General features: G+C 60.7%; 2 protein-coding genes, 1 long non-coding RNA gene and 2 other non-coding genes across 11 annotated transcripts in view; 2 read left to right on the top strand and 3 right to left on the bottom strand.

Annotated features, from left to right (window-relative positions):
- Positions 1–1,765: 1,765 nt before the first annotated feature.
- Positions 1,766–1,831, bottom strand: MIR132 (microRNA mir-132). The gene has a single exon (NR_032898.1). It is a non-coding gene; the product is annotated as a microRNA mir-132 (primary transcript).
- Positions 1,832–2,178: 347 nt separating this feature from the next.
- Positions 2,179–2,238, bottom strand: MIR212 (microRNA mir-212). The gene has a single exon (NR_032905.1). It is a non-coding gene; the product is annotated as a microRNA mir-212 (primary transcript).
- Positions 2,239–5,153: 2,915 nt separating this feature from the next.
- Positions 5,154–6,237, top strand: LOC138916303 (uncharacterized). Its single transcript, XR_011423414.1, has 3 exons — positions 5,154–5,292; positions 5,730–5,802; positions 6,105–6,237. It is a non-coding gene; the product is annotated as an uncharacterized lncRNA (long non-coding RNA).
- Positions 6,238–6,488: 251 nt separating this feature from the next.
- On the top strand, positions 6,489–11,084 carry HIC1 (HIC ZBTB transcriptional repressor 1). 2 transcript variants are annotated; one of them, XM_023653227.2, is made up of 2 exons: positions 6,489–6,623; positions 8,076–11,084. In XM_023653227.2, exon 2 carries the CDS (start codon positions 8,096–8,098, stop codon positions 10,223–10,225), a length of 2,130 nt encoding a protein of 709 aa, XP_023508995.1. In that variant the 5' UTR covers positions 6,489–6,623; positions 8,076–8,095; the 3' UTR covers positions 10,226–11,084. The 2 variants fall into 2 exon arrangements, with proteins under 2 accessions (XP_023508995.1, XP_023508993.1); XM_023653225.2 differs by lacking the exon at positions 6,489–6,623 and adding an exon at positions 7,483–7,743.
- Positions 11,085–11,237: 153 nt separating this feature from the next.
- SMG6 (SMG6 nonsense mediated mRNA decay factor) overlaps positions 11,238–18,320 on the bottom strand; it is a 213,023-nt gene continuing 205,940 nt past the window's right edge. For all 6 annotated transcript variants that reach the window (XM_001504355.6, XM_070227863.1, XM_005597656.4 and 3 more), the window contains 3 exons: positions 16,622–16,833; positions 16,249–16,330; positions 11,238–12,999 (listed from right to left, as the gene is read on the bottom strand). In XM_001504355.6, coding sequence (XP_001504405.2) covers positions 12,869–12,999; positions 16,249–16,330; positions 16,622–16,833 — 425 coding nt within the window. In that variant the 3' untranslated portion in view covers positions 11,238–12,868. The remainder of the gene's footprint in view (positions 13,000–16,248; positions 16,331–16,621; positions 16,834–18,320) is intronic.

Raw genomic sequence — 18,320 nt, forward strand, 5'->3', positions numbered from 1 at the left:
TATTCTTGATCTTCACTAAGCATTGTTTTCTCTGCTGCACCATGGAAGATGAGCAGAGAGGCCCCACTCACTACTATTGGGCTATATATCTTGCCTGGACATCACCTTCCTAAGCCATAAAATAGGTTGAGGATGGGGTGCACTAAATGATTTCCAAGATACTAAAAAACCTTACCATTGTACAGTCGGTCCTCTGGTTTTTTCCCCTCTGACCACCTTTTCCAGATGGGTTCAAATTGCAAAAGAGTTGGTCTCTTCTTTTCAGAATAACCCTACCATTTCTGTTTTCTACCTCTCAATCCACATTAGATTCCTAAAGCTCTTGAGAGAGGGAGTCCCTTGGCAAAGAAACCCTCAAAAGCCCCTGGCCTAGAGCTTCTGGTCAGATGTGCCCCCCTCCTCTCTTCACTCTGCCTAAGTGTCCACATCTAGGGTCTCCCCAACACCACCGCCCTCTCACAAAGTCATAGTAGCCTAATAGAATACTTGAGATGGAAATAGCATTCTGCAGTTTTCAAAGGTTTTTACTTAGATGATCCTATTTGATCCTCACAACAGGCCTGCAAAAAGGAGGGATTATTATCTCATTTTACAAAAGGCTCAGAAACAACATGGCTCCTTAAATAACAAGCAGTTGATGATGAAGCCAGGTTGGACCTCCTGCTTTCCAGTGCACTACTCCCACCTGCACACACTATGATCTGCCCACAGATGTCCACTGGATTCCAGAATCAAGTGCATTTTTATCTAAGATCTCAGGGTCCTTGGGTGGGAGGAAGGCAGCATGTGGGCGTTAATTAGTTGTGAAACCAGCACCAATTGTCTTAGAAGTAATTTAGGAAAGGAGGGGCTATAGAGCTGTAAAGAAAAATTGGATTAATGGGCGGCAGGGCTCGGTTACATTAACCATTCTCACTACTGTCACTAAGGAAATCCTGCACTGAATATCCAAGAGTCAGCCCCTGCAACAGGTGTTGGTGGTGGTGGCAGGTGACATACACAATGTTTTTGAAGAGGTCATTGCTCACACTTCACTGGCGCAACAAGACTTCAGCCCCTCTGATATTCACTACCCCTCTTTAGGGCTAATTTGAGACACTGTCTCAAATTGGAATCCAGCACCCAGAGATACACCCAGGGAAGGATGCTAATGTGTTCAGACAACACTTTAGGTTAACTTTACTAGCCCATCGGCTTCCTGAGGGTTTGGGACCCTTCTTATCATCCTACATGGTTCAGAGGTAGAAAGAGGGGGGAGCAGAATACAGGGAGGCTGTGACTCCATCAGGAAATGGGTTCAAGGGTTACTCTTCGCCCTCTGCCTACTCAGGGGTTCCTGGTAGAATGAGGTTGTGGCGTATATAGGAAAACTTTCCTCCATCTATCCCCTTCAATCCCCAGGAGGCAACATTTTTTCTTGTCTCCAGGTCCCAGCAGCCTCCCTCCCACCAAGGAGACAAAAAGAACCCAAAACCCAGAACTGCCCCTTCTCTCACCATCCCCTGGCTGCAATACCTTAGCTAGGAGGACAGGACGGTCACTGAGGCGGAGGGTCAGACATACTCCGCAGACCGTGTTTTCTTCTTTGCCTGGGTGAACGCGCGGCAGTCAAACCAGGGAGTAGCCCGCCTCCCTGCGCCGCCCCTCCCGCCATCCCCACAGACGCATCGGATCTGGACTCGCCGCCCCCGCTTCCTCCTGCTCCAGGTCTCCCTCTTCTCGGGCTGGCAGTGCGCGGCGTGGCGCGGCGCGTGGGCGTGCTGCGGGGCGACCATGGCTGTAGACTGTTACCTCCGGTTCCCACAGTAACAATCGAAAGCCACGGTTGTCCTGGAGACGCGGGGGCGGGGCGTGCGCTGCTGACGGCGTCGCGGCAGCTCCAGTCAGGCTGACGTCAGGACCGCGGGGTGCGGGGGGGTGAGGGGGCGGCGCGCGCGCGGAGGGAACGGGGCGCGGGACTGCTCCGGGCCTGTGCGATGTACCTGTGGGCCTGCCGCCCCCCGCAGTCCCTGGGGACCAGGGACGGGACGGCCCGATGGCGGCGCCTGCGCTGGATCAGCACCGCGGACAGCGGCGCCGCGGGCAGCGAGCATGGGGCTGGAAGACCCCGGGGACAGAGGGGCCAGGGGTGCGGCAGGTGGCCGGGTCTGCGGTCCTGGGGCGGGGCCAGGCGTCGGTGGCCGTGACTGGAGACTGTTACTGAGGGCGGCCCGGGCAGTAAGCAGTCTAGAGCCAAGGTGCCGGCGCGCTGCCCGGGCGGGAGTGCCACTGTCGCCCGCAGCTGGGGGCGCTGCTGCTCTTCCTCCCCCGCGTCTCCCGCCCTTCTCGGCCCCATCGCTCGCGGACAGGCACGCGGCCCTTGACGTCAAAGCCCTGTGACGTCAAAGATGTCCCTGCGGAGAGGCACTTCCGGTGGAGGGGGGTCGGTGGGGGTGGGGCGGGGCACTCCGGCTGAGGCCCCGCCCCCTCCTGGTCCTGAGAGGACAGCTCCTCGCGCAGAGGCGGGAAGTCGGGGGCGCAGAGGGACCAGCCCGACGGGACAGGACGGGGAGGGGGCGCCCCGGCTGAATGCGGGGCTGGGGTCCCGAGAGAGCTGCGGCCCGGGCGGCGGGCAGGTGGGCGTCTGTCCCTTGCCCGCTCCCCCGCTCAGCTGGCCGGGGGCAGCGAGGCTGAGTCACCGTGCTGCGGGGAGGGGGAGGAGGGGGCGCGAGCACCTTCGCCCCACTTTCTTGGGAGAATGGCGCAGGAGCCCCAGGAAAAGCTGCGGGGACTCTGGGGTCCATCCTCTGTTAGATGCTCCTCCGAAGTGGCTGCGTCTCCATCCAGGAGCGGGCAGGTGCTGCACGGGATTCTGTGTACGCCTCCGGCCCGGCTCCACCAGCTGCGAGGGGACCCTGGTACCCCACCCTGTCCCCAACCCCACCCCTGTAGGGGCCCTCCAACCTGCTGCCTGCCGGTCTCCTCCTTGCCCTCCTGTCCGTGTCCGTGCGTGGGTCCATCTGTCTCCCGTCGGTCGGTCAGTCCCGCTTACCTGTCGAGCCGCGTCGCGCCCGCGCCCGTTCGCCTCCCGCAGCCCGGCTGGCGCGGCGGCTTTTATAGGAGCGCGTAGTACTCGTGCGGCGGCTCATTCATGCGGCCGCGGCTCCTACACACTGACGCGCTGCCGACGTCAGCAGGGAATTTAGGAAACGGGAAGAGGGGCTATTTATAGTGGCGAGGCGAGGGGGGGGGGGTACCGAGGCGACAGGGAGCTGGGAGGGGGAAGAGGGCTCACGGAAGCAGGAACGGGAGGGGGAGCCCGAGCCCCCTGTGCCGGTCTATCAGGGGTTAACTTTCCGGAACTGCGGGCTGGGGGCCGGCGGGAGGATAGTGCCGGGAGAGTGAAGGAGTCCGTTACATGTTTATTCACTCTGAAACACCTGGGGGCGCAACCCCACCCTGCTCGCCTTCCAGAGGGCCTCACCCGGTAGCCCCCATTCCCATTCCTCACCTGCTGAACCCGACGGCTCTGTGAAGCCACAAGATACCTCTCAAGGGCTATACCGCAGGGCCACTGGGGGGGGGGGGGGTGGGAGTGGGCTCAGGAGAGGAAGCTGGACCCTAGGAGGGGTCTAGGGCTGCTTCTAGAGCTGTGGTGTCCGGAAAATGAAGAAAAAGAATGCGGGAGCTCAGGGGTCCTGGAAGGCTTTGTAGGAGGAGGCTGGGCCTGGAAGGGAAGGTCCAGTGGGGGTCCAGGTACCAATCGGGAGTTGGAGACCCAAAGGAAGGCAGAAGAGTTGAGGAGGTGGCTTGCACTCCCCGGAAATGAACAAGGGGGTCCTCTATGGGGCAGTTGGGGAAAAGGTGGCAGGAGAAGAGGCAAGAGGAAGAGCCTCAGCCAGTGGAGTGCAGGAGGACAGGTTGGCAGTGCCATTTTCAGAGCCTGGCACACAGTGGACTGCGTTTAGGGCCCATTTGTGGAATGATGGGCATTGGCAGAGCTCACACAAGGGTGATAAGGAGTGAAGGAGACCAAGGGCTCAGCAGCTTGGCAGGGAGGGGTCTCCAGGGGTTTGCGGGGCAGAGACCACTTCCAAGAGGAGGAGCTAGAGTTCCTGGAGATCAGAATTGGCAGGAAGGGCCCACACCATGCCGGGGAGAGTTCCCCTCGACAGCAGCAGGGAAATGAAGGATCCTGGCTCAGCCTAGCTCCATCAATTGAGGAAGCCTCGAAATAGGGAAGGGGGAGTGTGTTCAGAGGGAGGAGGAGCCAGATTGGGGTGGGGAGGGGGCAGCAACAGCCAGGGTAGGTGAAACTAGGGAGGGAGGGAAAGGTCAAAGGTTGAAGAAGGGGGAAGTTCATAGGAGGGCAGCTGGGCTGGGGGAAGGTGTGTAAGACCCTCCCGTACAAATGTAAGGACAGCTTGAGGGTAGGGGCTGGGGCAGTGAGTCAACTTGGGGAGAGTGTTGAAGAAAAAGACAGTGGGCACGGTGGACCACAGACTGCACCGCACAAAAGAGACACGGGGCTGAGGGGCTCCTTGTGGGGCTAGGATCTGGCCCCATCACAAGGATAAAAGATAACAGCTGAAACGGGGTCAGAGAGATCACGCACACTTTGGGATCTGGTCTCCTAGAGTTCCCCCTCCCTTTTCTTTTTCTTTAGGTTTTTTGTCTCCAGTCTTTGCCCCAGTGGTTCTCTGCTCCAAGGAATGCCTTCCTGTCTAGGGTGAGAACACCTATTCGTCCATCAAAGCCCACCTCTAAGAGCACTTCTTCTGAGGAGCCTTCTAGTCTCCCTCCAGCACTCCATACATTTTTCCACCTCGACGCAGCCGCACGTCCCTTGGCCAAGATGTGGGGGTCCGTCTCCCCTAGAGGCTGGAAGCTTGGGAGCCCACAATTTTCATTCTTGGAACCTCACTACTTCTCTAGTGAGGACACCGTGGGGAGACGGAGGAGAGGACTTGGATAAGATAGATCCAGAACACGGACTCAAGACTCGGTGGGAGTCGGAGGGACCTGCGGGGACCAGGAGCTGCCGCCTGGCCCCAAGGCCATGAAGTCGCCTGTGGAGGAAAGAGAGCCTCTGGGGGGCGCCTGAGACCTTGGTGTCTGTCACGGACCACGAGCGGCTGCGCCGGCGGCCCCTCAATGAATGACTCAGCCACTACCTCTAGCAGGGGCGTGGGGGCGGAGGACCGCGCGGGGGGTGGCGAACGCGGCCCCCACCTGCCCAGCGGCCCTGCGAGTTGCTAAGCTCTCCAAGGCCTTGGAGAGACGCGATCTGGGCGAACCTCATCGGTTACTATGGTAACTCTGAGCCCCAGCCTCTCGCGCGCGGCGGCTGAGGGAAGAGCAGCCAATCAGAAGCTGCAGGCGTTCTCGGGGACGCACTCCCACCCCCCACGTGTAGGCGGGGGTCAGGAGGCGCGGGGAGGAGGCGGAGCGTGGGCCGCGGTGACCCGGCGCTGGCTACCGGCCGTTGCGGCGGCTGGGCTGCGCGGGGACACTTCCGGAGTAGCCGTGCGAGTGCCCGCGCGCCAGTGCAGGGTCCCCTCCCTCCCAGAAGGGGCGTCACCTGCAAGAACCCGGCCTTCACCTGGGGATGCAGGACCTTGCGGGGGATCCCGGCCTGCAGGCCTTCCTGTCACGTTTCTCTCGGGTCCTTGGGTTGGAGAGGAGGTGGTCCAGGCAGGTCCCTCAAAACGGCTCACATAGGGAATCTGGGGGCTGGGTCTCTCTTGCAGGACCTCCAAGAGGCGCTGTCCAGCCATTCCCGTTCGAATGTCCTGGGATCCTTCCAGAGACCTGAAAGTTCAGGTCTGTTTGTTTGTAACACCTCTACTCAGGTCCACGAAGGGCCCTACGTAGCAGCCCCTGGAGTCCAGTCCTCAGGGCTTGGACTCCGGAAGGGGGCAGGTGTGTTCTGTGCAAACAGGCGTGCCCGCAGGTGTCAATGCCCGGAGACCGTCTGGGTGCAAACAGGTTTATTCTGTGCGTACCTAACCCATGTGGCTGAGTGAGGGTGGATGTGTTGGGGGTGGTGGGTATAAATGGACAGTTCCATCTAGGAATGCCTAAGGAGAGTCCCCTAAGATCTTGTCTACCTTCTTCTCCGTTAGGGTTTCCGTAACCTCCTTCCCACCAGCCACTGTCACCAGAGTCCCCTCCTTGGGGGCAAGACTTCTCTGAATTGGGGCAATGTGAGAATCTAGAAATACGTACACGGGAGCGTTCAGCTCAAAACCCCGAGGTTTGTGGGGCTCTCAGGTCCGGGGCCTGGGTCCCCAAGTGGGCACATCTGGGAGGGTGAACCTGCGAATAGGCCCCCCTCCCGGTCCAGCGCAGTATCTGCGAACCTCCAACCCAGGTGCGCGGGAGGGAGGTCGCGGCTGTGCTGCGCAAAGCCCCACGCGGCCGCGAGGTGGCGCCATAGCTGCAGCAGCGCCTGCCGGGCCGGGCCGCTCCAGATAAGAGTGTGCGGAAAGCGCGGCGGGGCTGAGACGCGACCAGGACGCGGGGAGGACGGACCAGCAAGACAGACCGACCGGGGGCCCGGCGGGCGGAGGGCAGCGCAGCGCAGCCACGTCCCCCCTGGATCCGCCGGCAGCCGGGCCCGGGGCTTCCGACATGCCCCCCAGGTGGGTCCTGGGGCTGGGGACCGGGAGGGACAGGGGACCCGGACAGCCCGGTCCTCGCGCGCTACCGCCTCGGGCGCATCCTCTGGCGCGGGCACCCCAGCGCGGCTGGGGTTCAGGTCTCGGGGTGTCGCCCCTAGAGGACTCAGGACCTCCGGGCCGCTGCTCTGCGCTGGGTTCACGGCGGGGTCAGCGGCCCGGGGCCGGTTCTGCCCGCACATGGGCTGAAGAGGCTAGAGGAAGGGAAGGGGAGCTGGCGGGCGGGGCTGGCAGGGGCGCTGCCCTGGCACAGCTCGGCGCCTGGCAGCGGGGCGGGTGGGGCCCTGGCTAAGAGCTGCCACCGCCTCGGGGAGGGAAGCCCGGTCGGGCTGCGGCCACAGGTAACGGGCTGCGAGGCCCTGCGGGCCAGGAGGGGAACAGGGTCGGGCGGGCGAGCGGGCGGGCAGGGGAGCTCAGGGATCGGCTCAGGCCCCGCAAACGCCTGGCTGCCGAAATTGGGGGCCGAGAGGAAAAGCTGGGAGCCGAGGGACTGGGGCTGGCGCGCTCCTCCTGGCCTGTCTGAAGTTGGGAAACTTTTCCCCAAGTTTGGGACGGCGGAGTTCGTGTGGAGAAGGGGCCGAGGGGAGCTGGGGAGGGAGGCTCCCGGCCCGCGAATGCAGAGCAGAGGCCGAGGCCCGGGGCCGGGACGCGGGTGGGGCGCAGGCCGGGTCAGGGCCGCAGCCGGCTGCGCGCCGTGCCCGCCCGGGGCGCTGCCCCCTCCCTCCCCTGGGAACTGCGTGGCTCCCCCCTCCCCCCCCACCTGCTTCCTGCCTCAGCCTCCTGCCCCGATATAACGCCCTCCCCGTGCCGGGGCCCGGCCTTCGAGCTCTGCCCGCCAAGGCAGCCGCTGCCTCCGCTCCCCGCGCCGCGGCTGCCGCCCGGGCCCCAAATGAGGGCCTGACAGCCCCGGCCAGGGCGGCGCCACGGCGGGCACCGCGCTCCCCTGCTCCGGATCACTTCCCCCAGCTGGGGCAACTTCTCCCGAGGCGGGAGGTGCTTTTTACTCGGCTCCCTTATATCCCACTTGGGCAAACTTCTCGGCCCTGAATGACTTTTCCTGAAGCGGACATTTTCCTCAAGTCGGGTAACTGTCTCCGAAAGGGTCACTTCGCCCGAACAGTTTTCTCCTCGGAAGTCCCCACAACCCAGCCTGTGTGGCCGGCGGCATCCGGGCCTGAGGTGCAGGCCGCCCGGCCTCCTCTCCACCAGCCACTCTCCTGCTCCTTCCTCTGGCCGGGCCTGCCGGCCCAGGCTCCCACACTCGGAGGCAGCCGATCCCCCGCCAATGCCCAGGCCGCGGTGCTGATGCCCCGGCCTAGCCGAGGGGAAGGGGAAGTGGAGGGGAGAAGCACCGGGCTGGGTCCAGGCAGCCAGGGCTCGGTGCGGCTCTGACCCGGCTGGTGTGTGTCCCCGCAGGAGATTGTGCTGGGCAGACGATGCTGGACACGATGGAGGCGCCCGGCCACTCGAGGCAGCTGCTGCTGCAGCTCAACAACCAGCGCACCAAGGGCTTCTTGTGCGACGTGATCATCGTGGTGCAGAACGCCCTCTTTCGCGCACACAAGAACGTGCTGGCGGCCAGCAGCGCCTACCTCAAGTCCCTGGTGGTGCATGACAACCTGCTCAACCTGGACCATGACATGGTGAGCCCGGCCGTGTTCCGCCTGGTCCTGGACTTCATCTACACCGGACGCCTGGCTGATGGCGCAGAGGCGGCGGCGGCGTCCGTGGCCCCGGGGGCCGAGCCGAGCCTGGGCGCCGTGCTGGCCGCTGCCAGCTACCTGCAGATCCCCGACCTCGTGGCGCTGTGTAAGAAGCGCCTCAAGCGCCACGGCAAGTACTGCCACCTGCGGGGCGGCGGCGGCGGCGGCGGCGGCTACGCACCCTATGGGCGGCCGGGCCGGGGCCTGCGGGCCGCCACACCCGTCATCCAGGCCTGCTACTCGTCCCCGGCCGGGCCTCCGCCGCCGCCCGCCGCCGAGCCGCCGTCGGGCCCCGAGGCCGCCGTGAACACGCACTGCGCGGAGCTGTACGCCTCGGGCCCCGGCCCGGCTGCCGCCCTCTGCGCCCCGGAGCGCCGCTGCTCCCCGCTCTGCGGCCTGGACCTGTCCAAGAAAAGCCCGCCGGGCTCCGCGCCTCCTGAGCGGCCGCCGGGCGAACGCGAGCTGCCCCCGCGCCCAGACAGCCCTCCCAGCGCCGGCCCCGCAGCCTACAAGGAGCCGCCGCTGGCCCTGCCGCCGCTCTTCCAGAAGCTGGAGGAGGCCGTCCCGCCTCCGGACCCGTTCCGTGGCGGCGGCGGCAGCCCGGGACCCGAGCCCCCCGGCCGCCCCGACGGGCCCAGTCTCCTCTACCGCTGGATGAAGCATGAGCCAGGCCTGGGGAGCTACGGCGACGAGCTGGGCCGGGAGCGCGGCTCCCCGGGCGAGCGCTGCGAGGAGCGTGGCGGGGACCCCGCCGCCTCGCCCGGGGGCCCCCCGCTCGGCCTGGGGCCGCCGCCGCGCTACCCGGGCAGCCTGGACGGGCCTGGCGCAGGCGGTGACGGCGACGACTACAAGAGCAGCAGCGAGGAGACGGGCAGCAGCGAAGACCCCAGCCCGCCCGGCGGCCACCTCGAGGGCTACCCATGCCCGCACTTGGCTTACGGCGAGCCTGAGAGCTTCGGTGACAACCTGTACGTGTGCATCCCGTGCGGCAAGGGCTTTCCCAGCTCGGAGCAGCTGAATGCGCACGTAGAGGCTCACGTGGAGGAGGAGGAGGCGCTGTATGGCAGGGCCGAGGCGGCTGAGGTAGCTGCCGGGGCCGCAGGCCTAGGGCCCCCTTTTGGAGGCGGTGGGGACAAGGTCGCTGGGGCCCCGGGCAGCCTGGGTGAGCTGCTGCGGCCGTACCGCTGCGCGTCGTGCGACAAGAGCTACAAGGACCCGGCCACGCTGCGGCAGCACGAGAAGACGCACTGGCTGACCCGGCCCTATCCATGCACCATCTGCGGGAAGAAGTTCACGCAGCGCGGGACCATGACGCGCCACATGCGCAGCCACTTGGGCCTCAAGCCCTTCGCGTGCGACGCGTGCGGCATGCGCTTCACGCGCCAGTACCGCCTCACGGAGCACATGCGCATCCACTCGGGCGAGAAGCCCTACGAGTGCCAGGTGTGCGGCGGCAAGTTCGCACAGCAACGCAACCTCATCAGCCACATGAAGATGCACGCCGTGGGTGGGGCGGCCGGCGCAGCCAGTGCGCTGGCGGGTCTGGGGGGGCTACCTGGCGTCCCCGGCCCGGATGGCAAGGGCAAGCTCGACTTCCCCGAGGGCGTCTTTGCTGTGGCCCGCCTCACGGCTGAACAGCTGAGCCTGAAGCAGCAGGACAAGGCAGCCGCGGCCGAGCTGTTGGCGCAGACCACGCACTTCCTGCACGACCCCAAGGTGGCGCTCGAGAGCCTCTACCCGCTGGCTAAGTTCACGGCGGAGCTGGGCCTGAGCCCGGACAAGGCGGCCGAGGTGCTGAGCCAGGGAGCGCACCTGGCCGCTGGACCCGACGGCCGGACCATCGACCGTTTCTCCCCCACCTAGGGCGCCTCTGGCCGGCCCGCGTCGTCGCTGCCGCGTGGTCTCGACCCGCGCCCCCAGGGAGCGGCGGCGGCAGCAGCGAGCAGGCACACCGCGCCCGGACAGCTGTAGTAGCAGCGGCAGCGTCGCCGCGGTGGCGGCGGCCCCACCTCTCTGCGGCCTCACCTGGCCTCACTGCTTTGTGCCTTAGCCTGGGGGTGGGGGTGGGGGGAAAACCCCGGGACAGGGGTGGGATGGGGGAAGGGAGATCTATATTTTTGATATCAGCTTTGACCAAAGGAGACCCCCGGCCCCTCTCCGCCTCTTCCTGTGGTTTGTTGGCCCCCTCCCCGGCTCCGTGCTGCTCTTGGGGGGAGGGGTGTCACTGTTGGGGCGCTCCCAGCCCTACCTCCGGCCCTTGCGACCACACCCATTCTCACTGTGAATCTCCCCGCTGGGGTCGGAGCGTTGGGCAGAGTTGGGGAGCGGGGAGGGGATTGAGCCGGCCGGAGGGCCCCCTGCCCCCCGCTCCCGCCCGCCCCGGGACTGATAATGTGAAGTTCCTCATTTTGCACAAGTGGCACTAGCCCCAGGGCCAACCCTTCCCTCCCTCTGGAGTCAGAGGGCTGAGACAGCCCTGGCCTACCCGGTCTCCCACTCCCGCGGTGTGGTGTCCCTCTCCTTCCCTGGGGCCCCGGACCATATTTATTGCATGCGCCCTGGGCAGCCCCCCATCCCGAGCCCAGGCTGGGCTGGGCTGGAACGTGGTCTCTTTAGCTCCCTCCTCCTCGTTTGTATATTTCCTACCTTGTACACAGGCTCTTCCAGAGCCGCTTCCATTTTCTATACTCGAACCAAACAGCAATAAAGCAGTAACCAAGGACCCTGGACCCTGCTGCTCTCTTCCACCCTGCACAAGGACCTGGGTGGGCTGCACCAGGGTGGGTGGAGGGGGCAGACCCGCACCCCCATACAAGTGCAGAGACTTGGACCTTCTCCCTCCCCAGTCCCAGAGACAGATCAGCAAGAGGTCAGGTATGTTTCATAACTAAAAATTTATTAAGGAAACAAAACCAGTGCTGCAAATGGGACAGAAAGGAGAGACAGGTCTCCCACCCACCCAGTCAGTGGCCTTCATCCAGGGAGAAGTTCTCAAAAGAGAGGCCGGGGACCCTGTACCCTAAACAGCCCAGTCTTCTGAGGCCCTGGGGGGCTCATACCCCCAAACTATTGGCCCTGGCTCTCCTGCACAGTCCCCCTTCCTTCTGGCATAGTCTTGGGCCTCAGGGAAGGCACAGCCTTGCTCTCATCTTCAGGGCAACCTGTGAAGTCAGACGGTGCTCTGGCAGATTCCCTCACTGGTCCCATCAAAATTTACTCCTGGCTCCTCCTCAGAACTGCCTTCCCTCTAAGTCCCCCTCATCCCCGTCCCTGGATTGGGAGAACCCATTCCCAGAAGGCAGCCTCCAGAGTGAGATTTTGAACACAGGTGCCAGCGGCAACAAGAAACTCCAAGGCCAAAGGGCCCCTGTGTCAAGTTCTTCCAGGGCAAAGCTAGAAACAGGGTGAAACTTCAGGCTACCCTCAGGCTGGGCTGTACAAGCCTGGAAGTTTCTCGGAGCACAGGAGCCAGGCAAAGGAGGTTAGGGGTGGAAAAACTTTATTAGGTTCCTGTCCCAGGTACCGGAGGAGGAAGATTCAGAGTGAGAACCTCCATGGGGGAACTGAGGTGAGGAAATGGAGGGGACCAGGGAGGTGAGAGGGGTCAACTAGAAAGGGAAGGAGGGTGAAGGGGATGACTCAGGAGGGAGAGAGGGAGGACAGGGAGGGGAGAACTAAGAAGAACCTGAGGACATTTCGTGAAGTGGGGAACTAGAGTAAAAGGAAGGCTGATGAGGGGGGAGGGAGAAGGCAAAGGCCACCCAGGGAGCATGGGCCTGAGACTGGATGTCCCTTCCCTCCAGACCCATGACCATCCGAGGGGAAAATAAGTGGCAAAGTGCAATGGACCCAGATTGATAAGGGCAGGAAGAAGAGCAGCAGGGTGTGTGTTTGTGTTGGGGGTGGGGTAGAAGAGGCGTGGGCCTAGGGCTGCTGTTCAGGATGTGGGGTCCAGAACCCAACTTAGGTCCGTGGGGAATCCAGGCCTCAGGGAGAGAGACCAACCCTGGGCACTCTCTTCATGGCATGACCAAAGCCTCTTGGACACATTCAGGACAGGGATTCTGAAGAAAATCAAAGGGACCCGTCATTCCACCTGCATCTGATGGAAACTCTTAACCCCCTGCCCCATCTCCAGGTGAGAAAGTGGCTGAGTCCTGGGGCCGAGAAGGCCTTCTCCCAGCCCTTGAACTAGACATGGGGAGGGAGAAAGGCTCAGAGTGTGGGCAGCCTACCTGGCTGGCCCACCTGCTGTCACTGCAGCCAGCCACCTCCCTGCTAAATCTTGGCAGCCGAGGAGGGTCCCAGCAGTTTCCGCCCGACCCTTGGGAGGGGCTCTGTGAGGAGCAGCTCCCCCACAGCATGGCCACGGCGTGGGTTGGAAGAGGATGGTTTATTGTCTGGGTGGATTGGTGGCTCAGGCACGTGGGCATCTTCTATGCTACACTGTGCGCCTGGTGGCCTCTCAGGAACGGTTCCATGGGGGTGGGCCCCGGTGAGGCCCCCTCAGCCCACCTGGGCCCACGTGAGGAAGGCTGGGATGTCCCGCACAGGCACATTCCTCGTCAGTGCCTTCACACGCAGGTTCCGGTCATCCGTCAACAGCACCACCTCCCGCAGTAGCCGGATTGGCTCCTCTGTTGGCACAAGAGAGAAGGACTTCACCGAGGGCAGTTGGCAGAGGCGCTGGCTGCCTCTCCTCTCTCTAGAGGGAAATTTGGTCCTGGGGGGTCAAGGCCAGCCATCTCTCAGCCTTCCCCCAAGTCCTTTACCTGATGAAGACAATCAGCGGGGGGTGCCCCTCCCCTACTGACTTACAGAGGGCCAGGCTGGGCTGTGGCTGGCCTTCTGCTTTGGAGCCCTGCCTCCAGCATAGGACTGTGCTGCCTCGTGCCCTGCAAGCTGCCCAAGCCACCAGCCTCCACAGACCCCTCTCCCAGGACTCTGAACTGAGGGAGTAGAAGACCCTTTTCTTTCTACTCTTTCTGACTGCATGGCTGGTCCTGGACTCACAAGATCCCTCTCTTTTTGCATATTCTCTACCTCCAAGACCAGCAGTTGATGCTTTGGGTATTAAGAGGTAGAAACTCAAGGTGGAATATAAAGTGTATCCAGGGCTCCTGGGTGTGAGGAGAGCAGTCAGCTCACGGGAGCTCTAAGCAGAGGAGAGCAAGAATCCCTGGCAGAGCCGTGCCAACGTAGCCCTGAGTACAGCCAAATGATTTCCTCTGTTAAGTAAAAGTAATCCACGCATGTGGTGAAAACTCCTAACAGTACAGAGGAAGAAAAAGGAAAAGGTAAAGTCAGGATGGTCCTCCCAGTTGTCTCCCTCCATGTGTGTCTGTCTTGTTCCCCAGGGGTAGATCTGTGTATGCTTCCAGATTTCTTTATGCACATTTACTAGTATATATACTTGTTATATAAGCTTTTTCCTCCTATAATATTACAATCATACTAGCCATACTTATTTTATTCAAATTTTATGTATTTTAAAGATCTTTCTCTATCAGCACAGAGAGCCTCATTCTTTTCAGATGACTTTTTTAGCAGGATGTCTTCCACCCCCTCTTTTCCCCTAATTCCCTAACCTTTTAGCGTATTGGGGAGAATTTAAACCAGGGCCAAGTACTCACACAAGTGACATCCCCACCCCTGGTAAGGCCCCTCCAGTGGCAGGTCCACTTCTCAACCCCAAGCTGGGTGTTTCCTGACGGAGGCCCAGCAGACAGTGAGGCAGAGGAAACCTCCTGTGGGGCTTTACTGACTGCGGGGGCTGGCGGGGCCGGGGGACTGCAAATGTCCATGTCAGATCTGAGCAGTCTCAGGATTGCCAGCTCCAGGCAGGGAGGCTGAGAACTGGCTGTCAGCCTTGAGAGGAGTACTGAGGACGAGGGAGGGAGAGGCTCATGGGGTCCGATGGTGGTGAGAGAGGGGGAGAGGTGGAAGAAGGGTGTGATGAAAGGTGAGAGGCTGTGGTAGGCAGAAAAGGAGAGGAAGGCAGCCCTGGGTAGAGGGGATGCTCTGAGATTGCTCAACTGCCTGGGCCTGGCCCCTCTGGGGTGTGTGGTGGGGTTGAGTGGTGTCGTGTGGTGCTGTGTGGGGCTCCAAGCTGGCTGCCGAGTCTGTCTGCAGCCCCACCATTCCTGCCCTGGGACTCACACCAGGAGAGTCCCAGGCCTTAGGTCAGCCAACCAAGGCCCAGCTTTGCTGGCAGGGGTCTGCAGGGGTTTCTGTGGATACTTTGAGACATTTTTAACAATAAACATCCTCTGTTTTGACACTGGTAACTTCACTTTGTTAGAAACCAGAGACTGTCATCTTGTCAGGCCCCATCCGCCATAATCCACATGATTTTAAAATTCAACATCGTTTACACATAAACATTTGGTGACGGTTTCTCTGTGAATCTGACAAGTTAATCTGCTAAGAATTCACACTGACAAATGGGGTTTGATTACACCAGCCGTTGCTGATGTAATTCTGATAGGGGCGGTCCCCAGGATGGCAATGGGTTCCTGTAGGCTGTTTGGGGTGAAATGGGGGTGGGGAGACTAGTAGAGCCAAAGCCAAAATGTGTCTCTGCTAAGAAAGAAACAGCTCTGAAGCTGGGTGGGGCCACGGCAGTATCTGAACCATACTTCCCAACAAGGCCTTCTACAGTCCTGCCTACCTCTCCCTCAGAAGGTGCCCCTCTAGGAAGCTGCTGGGAGCAGAGCCCAAGCTCCTCTGATTGGCTCAGCCAGGCCTCCTTTTTACCACCTGAATGCTCCAGATCCGACTCTAAGGGACAGGACGTATAAGCCATGTGGCAGGACTCCTCTGAAGAAGAGCAGTTGTGGGCTTGTTACTAGTCCCTGATACAGAGACTTAGGGAGGAATGAGGGGCTGCAGTGTACCATGCATGGGAGGAGCAGCAGGACAGAAGACAATGCCCAGACCAGCCTGGAAGCCAGGGCTCGGAAAACGAGGAAAGGCGAAAGAGGGACAACAACGACAAAAAGTAAACGACAAGAGACCACATATACGTGGACAGAAACCAAATGGTGAGAATTACAAGCTCCGCAGATGACATTGAGCTAGAAACTCCTAGGAATTCCTTCCAAAAGAAGAAATGTCAGACTCCTGGGAGTCAGGAGCAGAAAACCCCTGAGTCTTGCTGACTCTGAGGGGCTGTGCAGGAAAGACAGTTCTAGGTTGAGGGTGAGGTGCTTAAGAACCTGGAAGAGAGCCCCAGGGCAGGCCTTTGGTCCAAAGGAGGGATTCTGCTCACCAAAAAGGTCTTGAAAACTGGGCTGGGGGCTTGGTCCAAGCTCTCACCTGCTTCCAAAGTGCTATAAGGGCACAACCATAGAGATAGGAAGAAAAGGACCACTGCTTGCTGGGGAAGTACCTCCACCCTCGGCCTGATAGGGGTAAACATTTAGGGATGAACTGAGTGGGTGAGCAGGGCCAGGAAAAGGGAGGTGGGCCCCAGGGACCACTGGGGATTGCTCTCTCAGTGCTGTAGAGGGCTGGGCTCAGGAGACCACAGCCAGAACAAGCTACACTGAATCACAAAGACATTCCTGCTGCCAGATAACTCACCGAGGACCCAAGAAAGGAAATGGATGCACCCCGAGTGGGAGAGCTCACTGCCTAGAGCCTGGCTTCCTGGGCTAGGCCTATCTCTAGTTGGCCCAGGGTCCACCTGGGGGTGGGGGAGCTGTGACAGGGAGGTCTGACTTCCAGGAGGGTAGGAAACTGGGCTGGCTTCAGGCTTATAGCAGGCCTGAGTCTTCACACTTCCCAGGCTGGAGTCAGTGAAGAAACTCTTCCCTAAGGCTGAGGATGGTAGGACAACGTAGGGTCGGGGGATGGATGTTCCCAAAGCAGAGGCAAAGCTGTACCTTTGTTGGTGGGCATGAAGTCCTTAGCCTTGTCTTTGCAGTAGTGGAGGCAGCAGGAGAGGATCAGGTCATCATTGTTACCCTGGAGGAAGACAGTGTGAGAAGTGCCAGTGAACAGGAGGGGGCGCCATGCAGAAGAGGCACAGGTAGCCTCTGCCTCTGGGGTAACATCTCAGAGTCCCTTCCATACAGGCCCTGACCCTCCCTGGCTGGGTCAAGAGTGATCTAGAGGACAAGGAACTCTCCCTCTGGGCCTCGATGGTGGCTGCCCCCTCAGCTGCCCAAGTTGACTGACCTTCTTTTAGGCCCTCCCTCCCGAAGACCCTGTTCTGAAGGCTGGCTGTGGGTTCTCCCTTCCTGCCAGGGGTCTCACCAGCTGGCCAGTGATGTCCTCACTGCGGAAGGCGATGGATTCCAGTTCATTGCCACGGCTAGTCAGAGCCCGTAGGCAAGAGTCCCGACTCTCGAATCGCCGCTCGAGGAACTCGATGGACTTCCGGGCCTTTTCCTGCACCACCCGGGCATAGCCCCCAGCCCGGTGGTCTGTTTCCTGTCCCTTGGCCAGGCCGTCCAGCTCATTGATCACTGATGAGACACAGTCCCACAATGTATCAGTTTCAGCAATCAGCAATTATGTCTGCCTTCACTCTAGGCCTCGCTTTCCCAGCCAGTCCCTTCCCAGACCACAGAAGCCATCCTACCCCAGAGAAGTCTTCCAGTGAAACTAGGGGACCTTGGAGGGCAAGAACTGTCCCAGACTCTCCACAGTGCTCTAGCCCCTTTCTGACTCTCCCCTCGAGCCCCGCCCTCCTCCTGGGAGGAACTGACAGGGATTTTCTGGAGCTGCCATATTCAGAGGAAGAAACCTGGCCCCTCTGTTGCATTCCTTAGTTATAGGATCAAATTGAAAGGGTCCCTCAGGAGAGGCAAGGGTACATAGCAGCTAAAGGGAAAGAGGCACTCTTCCTCATCCTCTTGGGCCCCCAACTGAAGCAGTCCAAGAGGGGCAGAGTTCTATACCCCACCTCCCAGCAGAGTGCAGGGAGGTCACCAAGTGAGAAACAGCAGTCACAGCCTCACTTGCAAGGGCCTTGGTATTCCCCAAAACCATGCCCTTGGCACATCTACCTCCTTTGATACTGCATGTGTGTGTGTGTGTGCGCGCGCACGTGCGCGTGCGCCTGTCTGCCTGCCTCTGTGTCTGGGACACGGCTTCATTTTCTGGTGAAGATTCTTTCCAAAATTCCAGCCAAAAGCCTGAGGTCAAGTGGGAAATATGCACTCCTTGGGGGCTCTGGGAGAGTTTGGGGTCTGAGGCCTCTCCTCAGTACAATGATTCATGGCTTGGGGAGTCGGCATGAGCATGCTGTTCCATGGTAAGCCTGGCACTCACTGTCTGGGTATTCAGAGACACTTTCTGAAAAGGGCCCGTGTGGGAATACACACACACACATCCAGACACGATGCCCATGCTTCCAGCAACCTGAGGCTGCAGTGTCCACACAACGTATGGCTGAGGTTGGGGAGTAGTGGAGGATGAGTTTATGGTACAGCAAACAGAACATCAAACACGAAAAACTGGTATTCCATCCCAAAATCTGCTTTCCTGCTTCCAAACTAAACAGGCTTCAAAGGGGAAGCTTGTTTGTGCTTCTGCACCAGGCGGGGCTTTTCGACGTTGGGGTCAGGCCGAAGGAGCACAAGCAGGTTAAAGAGCACAAGAAACAAGCAGGAAAAGCTGTCAGCTTAACCCTTTGTGTACTGGGCATAGGGCAGAAGTCCACTGAGGAAGCTTCACTAACAGGAGTCCTCTCAACAGCCCCTGAGAGTCCAGGGCCCCTGGGGTTTATTTATTCTGAATATATCCTCTCCTCCAGGTTTTCTCATCTACTTGCTCCCTCCCCACCAAATCTGGTTTTCCCCACTGCCCCAAGAGCTCCTCAAGGCCAAGGGCTGCAGCTCTGCCTTTCACTGGATCCCCTAGGAACATGGAGACTGAACACACAGTAGGGGCACAATCAGTGCTGGAGACCAAGAACTCTGCTTGTCTGGGATGGTGTCTGAGGCTCCTG

Source organism: Equus caballus, chromosome 11 (assembly GCF_041296265.1).
Source record: "Equus caballus isolate H_3958 breed thoroughbred chromosome 11, TB-T2T, whole genome shotgun sequence".
Lineage (NCBI taxonomy): Eukaryota > Metazoa > Chordata > Mammalia > Perissodactyla > Equidae > Equus > Equus caballus.

Excerpts from the sequence above, each read along its gene's own strand:
- HIC1 (XM_023653225.2), top strand. The coding sequence starts at position 7,707 with ATGACTTTTCCTGAAGCGGACATTTTCCTCAAGTCGG. Across the intron at positions 7,744-8,075 it reads GGACATTTTCCTCAAGTCGG|GAGATTGTGCTGGGCAGACG; the intron begins GTAACTGTCTCC and ends GTGTCCCCGCAG.